At 53.4% G+C, this 14,686-nt stretch overlaps 1 protein-coding gene across 1 annotated transcript in view; it reads left to right on the top strand.

Moving 5' to 3' along the window:
• Positions 1-13,932, top strand: part of CD247 (CD247 molecule) — a 79,203-nt gene extending 65,271 nt beyond the window's left edge. The window contains exons 2-8 of the mRNA XM_055084229.1: positions 6,159-6,262; positions 7,397-7,453; positions 7,998-8,078; positions 8,671-8,703; positions 9,756-9,812; positions 11,339-11,380; positions 12,858-13,932. Coding sequence (XP_054940204.1) covers positions 6,159-6,262; positions 7,397-7,453; positions 7,998-8,078; positions 8,671-8,703; positions 9,756-9,812; positions 11,339-11,380; positions 12,858-12,923 — 440 coding nt within the window. The 3' untranslated portion in view covers positions 12,924-13,932. The remainder of the gene's footprint in view (positions 1-6,158; positions 6,263-7,396; positions 7,454-7,997; positions 8,079-8,670; positions 8,704-9,755; positions 9,813-11,338; positions 11,381-12,857) is intronic.
• Positions 13,933-14,686: the final 754 nt, after the last annotated feature.

Genomic DNA, 14,686 nt, shown 5'->3' with positions numbered 1-14,686 from the left:
GGTTAAGAAAGCTGTCCCAAACCACAAAGCCAGTAAGAAGCAGATTCAGAATTTAAATCTTAGCCTTTCTGGCTCTAAGGCTTATGTTCTTTCCTCTTCTCAAGTGGCCTCATATGTGCTAGGTGAGAAGGGGAAATAAGCAAGTGAAACCAAAATGCATCATCTGTGCTTTCCAGGGCTTGTCCGGGAGGGAGACACGATGTGAAAAGTTCACAAACTGCTGTGACAGTGTCAAAAGCCAGCAAACAGTAAGGACTGTGAATTCAGAGCTAGGCGAAAACTCTGTGTCCTACACCTAAAGGTGAGGTGCACCTAAGGCAGAAAGGTTAGACAAGTACCTGGAATTGGGAGACTCAGTAATCCCATCCACCTCTGCTGCTAATCTGCAGGTGTCCTCAGGGGAGGTAATTTGTTCCTCTGGTCTCAGTTTATCAACCTGTGAATTGGACTCAATAATTGCACCCTGCCTACCTTCTGGGCTCTCATGAGAATCAAACTTGATCAGGCACAGGAAGTCATTTTAAAAGTACAGATTGGGGTTCAAATGGGAGGTATCCTTATTAGTTGGATGTGAAGGAGTTCAGCAGATGCTCTGCTCCTAAAAAGGACTTGCTGGAGGGGGAGATGGGTACCAGTGTGTGTCTGCAGCTTCGGGCTACAGCAGGGCCAGGTTGATTAAGTCCTGTTCTCTCTGTTAGCAGAAGCTTACAGTCTGCCTGAGAGACAGAAAAACAACACAATTCAAATACATCTCACCCAGAGAAACCAGACCCTGTAAGGGCAGGTGTCTCCTCCAGGCTGCCTTCTGGGGCCCCAGAATCTTCCTGTTAATGGTCAGAGCAATGAAACTTTCTGAACTCAGGGCTTTTATGAAGATGACAAAAGGGTGTATAGAAGTGGCTGAGCTCACCCTCACTAATAAGACTCATAACATTTTTGATGGCAATGAACGTATGGACAGATACGCCGTGATCTGACTCTGGTTTCCCCTGGAGTCTCACAGGGCGTGTTCCAGGCATCCTGTGTCAACCAAAATATAATGCAGGAGGCTGCAAATAAGGAAAGAATTTATTTGGGGTCTTAAGTACTGCAATTCGGGAGACACAGATTCAGGTAACCCTGAAAGAGTGTTCAGAGGAAGAGAAAGCATCAAGGACTTATAAAGACGAAAAGCCACCAGGCTGTTAAGAGTTGCCTGGAGAGAACTGTGATTGATTCTGACATGAGTTGGAAACTATTTGTCCTTAAGGAATCTCAAGTTGTTCTAGAGTGCGGGTCCCATAAGTAGATAGACTGTCATGTGTTATTTTAGGGTAAGGGTCCAAAAAGTATCTTGAGTTTCTGGCAGTGTTCTGGATGACATCATCAGGTCAAAAGGTCAGATTCCATCCAGGCTGAGACGTGCATAAGTCACACTTTCTTAATGGTCTCCTGGCTCCATTTTAGAGAGCTCTCTTAGCAATGCTGACACAATTTTGATTTTCCTTTCACACCTGCTACCTGGCAGGAAGGCTCCAGCTTATCATGCTGTCGGCCCACTTCACCAGTGCCTACTTGATGGATGACAGTGTGATGACAGGGGGGCTGGGAAACACCTGGAATCCAGGTTCCCGGTTCAGCCAGGCCCTGGCCATCTGGAGCGGCACCAAGTTTGTGCTCAGGATTGCAGTGCGCATGCTGGCAGGCAGTCTCCTGGCTATGAGCAAACACAAGCTGCAGGCTGGGTCCCCTTTTGTCCCCAGTGTTCTAATCTCAGATCCACTGCGGGAAGTACCTGAGTATGCAGGGCCAGCTCTTCTGAAGCTCCAGCCTGCTTTTTCTCCAGGTGACATTAGGGTCGTGCTTTGCCCTGGAGTAACCGGAATCACCTCTAAATTGCCTCTGTCTCAGCCTGGCCACCTGGCATGAGGCCTGATCCTGGAGCACCTGTAAGACCACTCCAACCCTGCAGCACCTAGATGTGTTCCAGCCCAGCTGGGCTTCAGTTTCCGTATTTGCCATGTGTCTGTCCAGACGCGGGGGTCCAGGGAGCCTGGGGCTGTGGCCCGTGGATTGGGTCACCCGTTGCACCTGGGTAATGTGGACTGGGGCTGGGGAATTGAGGAAGGATTCCCTTACTCAGCTTTGCTGAGTCTGCCTTGTGCAGAGGCCCGCGGAGTGGCTTGTGGAGGCCCAGGTTGGATGGGAAAAGGATCATGGGGTCAGGTTCCACCCCCAGCTCTCACCCTGCAGCTCAGCTGGGAGCATCGCTTTCCTGCTTTGTAAATAGGGTGAGATCCCCTTTCACAAGGTCACCATCATGTCCAGGCCTGGGCTAGGAGGCTACTGCTAGGTTCTGTCTTCGTTTTCCTCAACACTACTTTTCTGATATGAAGGGAAGGCAGTCCTGAATGGGAAATCATGTGACTGCTTAGAATGCCTCCTCTCATCAAATGCTCATCGGTTTAATTGGTGTCACCTCATGGGCAGGATCTGGCTACCTGTGCAGTTGTGAACACCCAGAAGTTAGGCAGATCAGTGTCCCTAGTCCTACCCAGTTTAAAAGTTCTTGATATGATTTGACCCTTTCTTCCTCAAATAAATGTATTGGTGGTGATTTGGAAAAAAAAATCACGGTGATAACAATGGCTGATGTATGGAACACTTATTACATGCCAGGTCCTGCACCCCGTGATAATTATCTTAATTAAGCTTCACCATCACCTAATGAGACAGGTAACATTACTATCCCCATTTTACAGATGAGGAAACCGAGACTTAGAGAAGTTCAATAATACACAGTTCAGAAGTACACAAAAATTACAGTGCATGTGAGTCTTTAATTTTGTTCTTTGTCTCTGTTTGGCATGGAATTTATACTTGTTATAGGGTATGGCTGTATCACTATGGAAGGCTGCACCCGAGTCATGCTGCAGCTCTGAATCTCAACCCTGCTGTACACTGGCCATGCTCATGCCCAGGCCCTACCCCAGACCAATTAAATGAGAACCTGGGGGCATAAGGGATTGGGCTAATTCTAATATGCAGCCAGGATTGAGAGTGAGAACATGCAGTCAGTATCTGGGTACTTGTTCAAATGCTGGGGTTCTCTGGGGTGCTGTAGACTTGGGACAGGGGATGGGAAGAGTGAAGTAAAATAGCTTCTCCACTTGTCTGGGAAAACAGCCACCATATAACCCCATTAAATACCTCTCTTTGGGACCGAATGTGATGGGGATAGAAACAGCATGACAAATGGCTCACGGAAGGAGGCGAACAGGTCTCTGCCTTGGGGGTGGCGGGGGGCTGGGAAGAAGCTGGAACCGGGAGTGTCTATGGCTCCTGCCTTTTTTTTTTTTTTTTGCGGTACGCAGGCCTCTCACTGTTGTGGCCTTTCCCGTTGCGGAGCACAGGCTCCAGACGCGCAGGCTCAGCGGCCATGGCTCAGGGGCCCAGCTGCTCCGCGGCATGTGGGATCTTCCTGGACCCGGGCACGAACCCAAGTCCCCTGCATCGGCAGGCGGACTCTCAACCACTGCGCCACCAGGGAAGCCCTATGGCTTCCACCTTTGAGTTGTCATCTTGGAAAGCTGCCTGCTGTTCAAGAGAAGCCCCTCCACCCTGGGTGTGGCCTCATGAGCTAAGCCATAAGCTCCATGAGAGCAGGGACTCAGAAGACCCTACCCAAATGCTAGACATCATTAGCCTTATGGAGGAAATTTACAAAAACACCTACCAATACATTCTCTCATTTGATTCTCACCACACCCTTAAGATAGACATGATTATCCACCATTTTACACATGGTGAAACTGAGGCCCAGAGAGGTAAGGGGACTTGCCCAAGACCACACAGCTACTTAGTGGCAGGGGAAGGACTAGAACACATCTGATACCCAATCCAGGGCTCTTTCTATTTCAATATCCCCTGACATCAAGCAAAAGGCCAATAAATATTTAGTCGTGTAATTGAATTAGGTCCTGGGTCCCTTCAGGGAGCTTTCTGGATGATCACTGCCTTCCTCAGTCCCGTTCCTCCCTGCACGGGCACAGCTGGACTAGGCTGCGGGAAGCTTCCTACCCTGGGAAGCGTGTGGCTATTGATACCCTTTCCTTGACCAAACCACACACAGCACACTTGTCTTTGGTCATAAAATCATGCTGCTCTTTGAAAAGGAAGAAAGAAAGAAAACCTTTTTTCTATTACTTATCTCTGGGGGAGGCACCCAATCCCCTCCCCCACTGCACTGGCTCTGCACAACACCAAGAAATATTTCTTCTTGTTTGTTATAAATTTACTGTCCGGTAATTTTTCTGTTCTCATTTTATGTGACAGGCAACTGAACGATTGTCTCCCAACCCTTTTTCTGAATCTCAACCACCCCCATAAATTGCTGCTGTCACCTCCTCTCCAGTCCTAAAAGGAAAAAACATTCACCCCAGCTTTGGTGGCCTTTGCTGGGGGCTGGCTTGTCTCCTCGAGGACTTCGGACACCCAACTTTGGTCAGCAGGGGCTTCCGGCACTGCCTCAGGGCCAGAAGGCAGGCCAACCTCGTGTAGGGGGCCTGGCATCTTCCCTGAAAATTCCATATAGCTAATGAATAGACGTCTACCCTGTGCTCTGTGCTCTGATGCTGGGGGTGAAGGAAGAGGCAAGCATGAAGAAGATGCAGCCATTGTTCTCCAGCACTTACTCCAGCCTAGATGGAGGGGAATTTCATAACCCAACACACTATGGCTGTAGATGGCTCTGTGGGATGCAGGCCCCTGCAATCCATCAGCACACTGAATTCTCACTAGGGGCTGTGATGGCGGAACCTCAGTCCCATTCCAGCAGCTGAGTGGAGCGGGTGGTGCTAGCAATGGTAGGCAGGGAAGAGGAACCAGCCCCAGCAAAGGCAGGTGGGTAGAGCAGGAGGGGCAGTGTGGGGAGAAGGCGTGCTGGGGCCTGGACCTGGGCTGCTAAGTCAGGGCTGGACTTCGCTCAGAAAGACTGGCTCGTGGATGGTTTCTGAGAAGGGGCTATGGGAAGTTTACAAAGAGATCAGCTGCCCAGCCACCAGGAGGGCCCCTGAGTTAGGGAAGGAGTCAAAGATTTGAGGACAAAGGAAGTCACGAGGTGGAGGTGGGGACTCTGGAGCAGCCTTGCATCAGGGCTTGTAGCAGAAGCCGGTGGGGGAAAGGAGGGGAGACATGCTGCCTGGGCTGTCCTGGGCTGCTTCTCATTTCCTGTGTGCGTGCTCCTGGCGAAACCTGAGCTTCTCGGTGCCTCTGTGTGTCCGGTGTGGTGCTGTTGGGAGGACAAGTTATTACATCAAAGCGGTGTCCGGCACCGAGTAAACACTAAAGAAATGTTACAGTTTTCACCCTGGTCAACAGAAGAAGCAGCTGAAATAGGGTAAATAACCTGCCCCAAGTCACAAAACTAGTAAGGATGAGACCTTGTTGCAGTGCACGTTATCCCATTCCCGTAGCCCCGACGTAGTCCTGCAGGCGGCCATGGGAGGGCGCCCCGGGCCCGGGAGAGGCTGTGGCCGCGGGACCGCTGCTTCTCTGATACCAGGCAGGGGCGGAGTGAGACGCCTACTACGCCCCGTTTTACACCTGAGTTGCTGCACACATACCTGGTAGGAAGAACAGTCTAGACTGAAATCCGTGTCTCCTCACGCATAGTGCAGTGAGCTTTCAGGTAGAAATGCTAACTTTTATTTAGCCAGAATATTTACCGTACCTCTTTCGCCAACTCCATTATACTCCAGTTTGCATAGGACAGTTTGACCAAGGTGGTTATGGCAGTAGGGATTAGGGGCCCCGTGGTAATTTGGGGTGGCTTCCGGAATGCGTGGTTCAGATGGGGCTCACACCCAGCTGGGCTCCCGTGCCTGAGGCAGCCGCCCTGTGCACAGTGGACAATTTCACCTTCCATTCACCTTCCTGCCTTCCAGGCTTTGTGGCCCTACCGGGTGCCATGTCCACTGTTGGGGCAGGTTAGGTTTTTCCCAAGGGCTGGTCCAAGGTGGGGAGAGAGGTTGTGCAGGTGGGGTATGGAGGTGGACCCAGCACCCTGTTGTGATTTCCTTGACCCTTCAGGGGACACCCCCCCCAGCCCCGCCCCCGGGGGTTGTGAGGGCATGTTCTGTCACCTGAGCCTGGCTGACCAATCTCATCTCTCGACACAGCGGCACAGAGCTTCGGCCTGCTCGATCCTAAACTATGCTACCTGTTGGATGGGATCCTCTTCATCTACGGTGTCATTGTCACTGCCCTGTTCCTGAGAGCGAAGGTGGGTACCACTGGGCTCTGGGGGGAGGGCATGGGCTCCCCAGCTTGGTGGATGTTCAGGGGGCCTTGGTGCTGGAAAGTCTCAAGCGTGGGTGGTACCTGAGTCTTGGTGTACATGGGCAAAGCAGGGACCAGCCAAGTGTGCCCACTGCGGGGGTGGGGGTGGGGAAGGGGGGGATGTCTGGCTGAGTGGGACAGAGTGGGATGGTGAGCCTAGTGCTGGCCCCTTAGTGAGGAGACATACAGATGTGTGAACATCAAAGCGTCCCAGGGCAGGGTTTCTGCTGGCAGGAAAGGGGGTTATGCTTCAGGCAGAGAAGAGCAGGGAGGTGGAGCTCACTTTCCAGATTCTGCTGTCCAACTTCTGACCCATGCTCGGTGTCTTCAAACCTGTTTGTTTACCAGTACGAGGGAGGGTTGGCCCAGAGCGTGGGTTTTCACCTAGTGTCCTGCAGACCCTGCATTTCTTGGAGGGGCTGGGACTGGGGGTGGCTGTGGCATATGGGCAGAGGGTAGAAGGACTTCCGGAACGGAGGCCTCAGTCGTTATGACTTCCGTGCCTCAACCCATTTCTCTTTTGGATTTTGGACTTTGGCAAAAGAACGCTGCCCTAAATGATCTCTCAGGTGGTTCCCAATGCTCTTAATCTGCAAAACCGTGCAGTTTCAGCTGAGGGGCATGAACTGAAAACAGATCGAGGCCATGCGCCCGGGGCAGGTCCTCAGGACACAGTGCCACACGGAAAGCACCCTGCTGCAGAGGTCAAGATAGGAGGTGGGACCTTGCGCAGCCACCATCCTCTTCGAGGTGTCCTCCGAGCCCCTGGGAGGAAGGGGCCTGGAGAACCTCCCGGAACCCAGTGGGCGCGGCCCGCGAGCCCGGCGCTTCTGCGCACGCGCGAGGGTGAGGGCCAGGGACGGGAAGCTGCGGCCAGTGCCGCGGGCCTCTGCGGTGGCTGAGCTTGAACTCTGGGAGGTGTAAGGACAGTTGAGCTCAGAAAAGAAGCTGCCGCGCCACCGGCTCCCGCAAGGACCCAGCCCCCCCGCAGGCAGGGCGCGCGCCGTTGGCCGTCGAGGAGCGGAGCGAGGCTGCCTGCGCAGAGAGTAACACGCTTTCTCTCCTCTTCTCCATCCAGTTCAGCAGGAGTGCCGACGTCCCCGCCTACCAGCAGGGCCAGAACCAGGTCTATAATGTAAGTCCGCCTCTCCCGTAGAGCCCGGTCTAGAGAAAGTGCGGTCCTCTGCTGGGACGTGGGGAAAACAGCAGCCAGGGCTCGGTTGTAGGTCTCGTCCGCGGCTGTCAGCCCTGCAAGTTGTTTTAACTTCCCTGGGGCTCAGTTTCCTAACCCCGAAAACGGGGATAGTCATGGTGCCTGCCTCGGGGCGGGGGGTACTCTGAGGATGCGGCGCGCTAGCGGTGTGTTGCACGGCAAGCGTCTGCTCCTAGCGAGCCCCCGCCTGGCAGCGGTTTCACAGGCTGGAGGGGTGAGGTGGAGGAGGAAAGTGTAGAATCTTCCCTTTGGTGGAGAAGCGACTTCACGCTCTCCGTGCAATGGGACTTTGAATCGATGATCCACCCCCGCCGCCATGGTAATAAGTTCTTTGAAATGACGGTAGCCGATGGATCTCCCAGGCCGTGCTCCTTTGTGAGCCACCACCCAGAAGGAACTCCCAGTCCTACTGGCCCCATCCTCCTGAGCTTCTCTTTCCGGTCTCTGACGCTTTTCTCTGTTTCAGGAGCTTAATCTAGGACGAAGAGAGGAGTATGACGTCTTGGATAGGAGAGGGGGCCTGGACCCTGAGATGGGGGGGAAACCGGTAGGGCCTTGCTGTTTCTGCGTGTGTGTGTGTATGTGTGAGAAAGAGTGTGTGTGAGCGCTCAGCTGGGCAGTGAGGAGAGGGCTCCTCAATGCCAGCACACTCTGCCACTACGCTGGACCCTGACGTGCGAGAGGCCTGGCCATGCAGACAGATGGAGGTCCCGTTTGCCGCTGCCCCTCTCCTCCTTCGCCCTTGGCTCCCTCCTGCATCACAAGGGGCCTCACACACATTAATGCAGCAACCAGGCCCTTATGCCGGGCTCCCAGCAACTCTGTCCTTTTCGGCTGTAGACTCCACACCCTGTGGGGAGGGGAGGGGCTGGAGGAGGCCCAAGTGGGGTCTTCTTAAGAGCAGAGCTCAGCCTGGGTGTGAGAGAGCGTGTCCGTGTGCACGAGGGAATCTGAGGCATGGTATCGCCGTGAGGGCCTGTGAGTGGCGGAGCACAGCTGCAGGAGCACGGGGAGGGCACAGGCGGATGGCAGAGCCCACAGAGGGTGTGGGGAAGGGGCCTGGGGAGGGCGCTGAAACTCTCCTGGCCTGGATCCCTGTTTCCCCATCTCTAACTTCTTCCCCTTGTCTCTCCCGGCAGAGGAAGAAGAACCCCCGTGAAGTCGTGTACAATGTGAGTAGATGACGTGACACAGTTTTCTTTTTCTTTTTTTTTTTTTTTGTGCTGTACGCAGGCCTCTCACTGTCGTGGCCTCTCCCGTTGCGGAGCACAGGCCCCGCACGCGCAGGCTCAGCGGCCATGGCTCACGGGCCCAGCCGCTCCACGGCATGTGGGATCCTCCCGGACCGGGGCACGAACCCATGTCCCCTGCATCGGCAGGCAGACTCTCAACCACTGCGCCACCAGGGAAGCCCTCGTGGCACAGTTTTCATTGGAAAGTTGGAGGGTAGGGCTGGAGGAGGGCTCTGGATGAAGGCTTTGCTCCCTACTCCGTGGTCTTTGCCTGACTTGACCTTCGCTTCCCTGGCCAAATAGTGCCTCACCTGCTTGCTGCCTGCAGTGGCTGCTCGCAGGAAGGCCCCTTGGCTTGCCTTCCTTCCTTCAGCCCCTAAGCCTGCTGCGGGAGTTCCCGGATCAGCCTGGTGGGGACCTGGGGGGACAGCGAGGTCAAGCTGGGCAAGCCCCTCTGAGGGGCTGCTGTTTCTAGGGGCCGGAGGAGTGTCCTGAGTGTGGCCTCTTGTTGAAAACTTCACCATCCTGGGTGTTGATCTGGGTCTGCCACACAGGGGACCATTGCAGAGGGTAAGCTACTGCAAAGAGAGCTACTTTTCCTCCCTCCTGCAGTCGGCTCATGCACAGGCACGGTGTTGGCTGTGTGAAGAGATAACTTGCTCAAATAAATGCTTCTGGGGGCTCTGGGGTGAGCCCTTGCATTGTCCAACATGATTGTCCTTTGGCTAGGACTCCACATCTTATCTTTTTGAACCTCACCTGAGCTTCTGAGCTCAGTGCAAAGGGCTGGCAGCTCAGAGAAGATTCCAGAGGGCTGAGGAGGAGGAGGGGGGGTTGGAGCTGGTTATTGGCAGAAATGTTTGAATCTCTGGAGCCTTGAATGTGGACCCCCTCCCCCACCAACTGGGGAGTCCAGAGGTTTCCTTTTGTAGGGGAGCCCACTGTTTTCTACATCAGTTGGTAACACCAGTGTCTCACGCCGTCTTCTTCAGGAGCTGCGGAAAGACAAGATGGCGGAGGCCTACAGTGAGATCGGAATGAAGGGCGAGGTGAGTGTTGCTCTTTCTTCATTCCCAAGAATTGGGTGGTATGGGGGATGCTCCAAAGAGTCCCATCCCTTCCTCCTATCACCTGCAAAAGCCCATGTGGTGGCTGCCAGAGGCAAAGGTTAATCCATCTGTCATCCATTTGATAGTATATTAGGTACTCAGAAGGTGCTGATACCCTTTTAGGATTAAAAACCAAGTTAAATACTAAGTTGGTCTATGCTTTGCAAAAACAGGCCAAGTCTGTCAACGTTAATAATAATTATCAAGTGAATAATGTGTGCTAATATATGTTCAGCACTTAGGATGGTGGGGCCCCTTGTTCATAAATGATTAAGAATTTCCCAAAGAGAGAGCAGAGCATTGGACCCTTCTAAGTTTGATTTCCGTGTGACTGCATAGGTGGCATGCCCACAAAGCTGGCCTGGCCAGTGCTTTACCAGGTAGATAGTCTCACTTAATTCTCACAATAACCCAATGGGAAATGTGTACCCGCCAGGCACAGGAGGTCCAATAACTTACCCAAGGTCACGTATTTGGTGATGAGGGAGCCAGAATTTGAACGGACTCTACAGCCCTAGCTTGTACGCACGACCTAGTTGCCGTTCCCAGTGAGCATTGATGATTAGCCAAGAATTTTCTTAAAGATTTGTTTTATTGAAGTATAGTTGATTTACAATGTGTTAATTTTTTACACTATGGCAAAGTGATTCATTTATACATATATCTCTATACTCTTTTTCATCTTCTTTTCCATTATGGTTTATCACAGGAGATTGAATATAGTTCCCTGTGCTATACAGTAGGACTTTGCTGTTTATCCATCCTATGTATAATAGTTTTACATTTGCTAATCCCGAACTCCCAGTCCTTTCCTCCCCCACCCCCTCCCCCTCGGCAACCACAAGCCTGTTGTTCTCCACGTCTGTGAGTCTGTTTCTGTTTTGTATATAAGTTCATTTGTATAATTTTTTAAGATTCCGTATATAAGTAATATCATATGGTATTTGTCTTTCTTTGCCTGGCTTGCTTCCATGTCTTGGCTGTCGTAAATAGTGCTGCAGTGAACATCGGGGTCCGTGTATCTTTTTGAATTATAGTTTTCTCCAGATATATGCCCAGGAGTGGGATTGCAGGATCATATGGTAACCCTGTTTTTAGTTTTTTGAGGAACCTCCATACTGTTTTTCCTAGTTAGCCAAGAATTTTGAGAGCTGCAGGGAGGCCTGTTTATTCCAAGCAGTGGCAGCGTGGCCAGCTCCAGTGCGGCCCAGATCCGAGAAGCTGATGCCTGTGAGGATCTGAGTCAGGCACAGCAAACCTCGGCCCCATCAAAGCCAGGCCTCAGCTTACTCTGCGGAGGCCAAGGTCTGACCGGTGACTCGAGGACCCTTCTCTCCCGGGGCACGGGTGCTGACTGGGAGACGGTCACCTCTGAGTCTCTGGGGGTCCTCTGAGTAGGACTCTTGAGCAGGAAGGCTGCTGCTGACTCTCTCACTTTCTAGCCTTTTCTTGTCTCACTCCCACAGAACCAGCGGCGAAGAGGCAAGGGACATGATGGCCTTTACCAGGTGAGTGCTGCTGGCCCTTCTTTCCAGGGTGGCACCATCTAACCAGAGCCAAGGTCAGGCTCCCTTGTTTTGCTTGTTGGCAGTGCCAGCTCTTGTCAGCAGCTGGGCTGGGCAAGCCCAGGGCACCCCTTCAGGCCTGTGGTGACTCTTCTGCTAGTCAGCCCCTGGGGCAGGGCTGGAATTCAGCCGTTCAAGCAGATGACTTGGTTCTAGTCAGGAGGCCGTGGGAGCCCCGGGGGGACTGGGGCACAGCAGACAAGCGGCAGCTGCCCAGAGGCTGTGTGGTCTTGAGCAAAGGGCAGATGCAGGCAAAGGACACCACACAAGCCACTTCCTGCCTCTTTCGCCGCTGCTCTGGGCCCTTGCAGAAGCCTTGCTCTGCCTCGTATTCTCACACCTAATAGGATGGGAAGATGGGTGAGAAGATTAGACAAATAAAGAAAAATAACTGGGGCTTCCCTGGTGGCGCAGTGGTTGCGCGTCCACCTGCCGATGCAGGGGAACCGGGTTCGCGCCCCGGTCCGGGAGGATCCCACATGCCGCGGAGCTGCTGGGTCCGTGAGCCGTGGCCGCTGGGCCTGCGCGTCCGGAGCCTGTGCACCGCAACGGGAGAGGCCACAACAGGGGAAGGCCCGCATACCACAAAAAAAAAAAAAAAAAAAAAGAAAAATAACTTTAAAAAGAAAATGCTATTGTAGTCAGGTGCCTAGTTTTTGCAGATCAGGGTGAATAATTATGCAAACTAAGCACAGCCAACCTACTTCTCTAAAATATAATCCCCAGTGGGTTCTTACTTGGTTCTTTCTGCCTCACTGGGGCTGTTCATAGCTTGCTTGATTGACTCCAAAGTTTCAGGCTACCTGGCTTCCCTGAGTTCAGAGTGATGTCAAAAGGGCCCCCAAATTTTACTGCGTGTGACTGCTGTTGATCTGTCTCCTGGACCAGAGAGGGAGACGTTCCAGTGAGATTGGGACCAGCCTGCCTGTTCCCTGACAGAGAACATAACTGTGGTAGCACGGCCTGGGAAGGAGGCTCGGGAGGGCGGAGGCCAAGGAGCCACTCTCCCCCGTGACAAGTCCCGGCTTCCTGGAGGCCCCAGTATCAGGGACAGTACGTTGTCTGGAGCAGGTCTGGGGTCTCCCTGCTGACTTCCAGCTCCGTGTTCCAGCTGGGCGACTCTCCTTCCTCTGTGGTCTGACAGGCAACTTTGTAGGGCACAGTACATGGGAAGCCGGGAGAAGGTGAGAATTTAGCTGGGAAGGAATTGCACCAAGGCCATTCCCAGTGGGACACAGGACCATCTTTGCTGCAGCTGCATGGGCCAAGGCCCCACCTGTGGCATGAGGGGACAGTTCCTGGGCCTCTGAGCTGGGTGGGAGATCACAGGCCAGGCTGCAGCAGACACCTGTTGGCCTCCAGGTAGGCTCATGCCCACACAGAGCTCCTGACCCCCTCTTTTCTGATTTGCTTTCCCCAGGGACTCAGCACGGCCACCAAGGACACCTATGCTGCCCTCCGCATGCAGGACCTGCCCCCTCGCTAACAGCACCTGGAATTTCACCACTCACAGGCCAGACCTGCAGATGCCCAGGTTGTTAAAGACACAGGATAAAGTATTTACAACCCAGTTCACTCATATTTCTCCACCACCCAAGTATTTTTCTTTATGATCGGGATGCTTCAAGTTGTAACATGCGGTCATATCCAATTCCAAACTGTCACACAGAATTTCTTCCCTGGACACGGGGAGGGAGTGCATCCCCCAGGCCCTGTCCTTGATGAGCCTGCTGGGAGTGCAGCATGTTCCGGGGTTTTCTGTTTCCTGGAAGCTGTGGGCAGGCCTCGTTCCCAGTGGCTCTGGGCTCTTACCAGGGAGACGGGCACCCTTCTTCTCAAACACAGCTAAGGAGTTCAGGCTGTGTTCTGTAAAGTCCCCAGAGAAACCACAGATGTTAGCGCGTGTCCTGATGGTCTGTATTGTTCTGTCAGTATTTGAGTGGCTTCGCTCCTGCTGTAAACTTGGCTTCTGTTGTCAGCGTAGCCCATCATTCCACGGTAACTGGTGATGGGCCAGGGAGGCTGTGGTGCCTCCCTGTGAAGGGTGAGGGCACAGGGGAAGGGGGGGGTAGGTAGCAGCTGCTGGTGGCTGAAGAGGGGAAGCAGTGGTGGATCAGGGACGGGAGCAGGGGAGCCAGAGGCCTGGGGGTGCAGGAGGGGGCCCGCCTGCAATCAAGCATACGTTCCCCGTGATAGAACTTGAGTGCCAGGGCCTGTGGGGACCAAAAAATGAAGAAGCCCAGCCTTGCCCTCCCGGAGCCCACACTCTCACAGGGAAGCGAGCTGTGAAGAGTCCGGTGTGAAAGAACACAGCAGTGTCATGGCTGACTACGAACAAGGTGAGGGGGCAGCAAGACCACATTCTTTGCAGGCACTTGGGCACCTCACACTGAGTGAAAGACACAGCCGTATTGGGAAAGGCCTCAAAAGAAGACTCCGCACCACTCAGACCTAGAAAGATCCCAAAGGACAATGGCACGGTGGGAAAAGCCTCAGCTGACTTAACTGGAACAGGGCTATGTGATAAAAGGGCACGCGGCTACGGATGGAAAACCCTCTTTGCTCTGCTCGGTCTTAATTTATACTGGTTTGCTAGAGCCTTACTTTTTTGCATAATAAATGCTTCCGTGAAAATGCTGCTTTACCGTAAGCTTTTTATTTCAGCAGTCAAGCCTGTAATGGTCATTTAGTCATCAGGCGATCAGCCTGCTGCTGGGAGAGAACAGGATGGCTCCTTGGAAAATGCAGGAGAGCCGGGTGCATACAGTGGCCCAAACAGGGGCTGTGCTTGGGGCAACATGGTGTCTGGATACGCCAGGAGTCCTTATGCAGGAACCAGGAGAAGGTGATGGGGAGCTCCCTGGGTGCAGGGCTCACGGCACTGAGCTAGCTTGTGGCGTGCAGGAAAGAGCAGGAGAGAGGCCAGCTGAGCATTAGGGCATCAGGAAGAGGGAACATCGTTGTCAGAGGGTTCCTGGGGGAACAGCTGCTGATGCCACAGCACAAAACCTGTCTGGGGAATTCCCTGGCGGTCTAGTGGTTAGGGCTCTGCGCTTTCCCTGCAGGGGGCCTGGGTTCGATCCCTCGTCAGGGAAGTAAGAAGACCCCGCAAGCTGCAAGACACGCACGTGGCCAAGAAAACAAAAAAACAGAAACCTCAGTCCGTAGGGTTTGGGGAAGGAGAGGGGACAACAGAGGTCTTTTAGGTCAGATTCTCCCACGAAAAGTGACCCCCCTGTCCCCAGCAGT

This window comes from Physeter macrocephalus, chromosome 4 (assembly GCF_002837175.3).
Source record: "Physeter macrocephalus isolate SW-GA chromosome 4, ASM283717v5, whole genome shotgun sequence".
Lineage (NCBI taxonomy): Eukaryota > Metazoa > Chordata > Mammalia > Artiodactyla > Physeteridae > Physeter > Physeter macrocephalus.
Note: the sequence above shows the minus strand (reverse complement) of the source record. Positions and strands in the feature narration are given on the sequence as shown.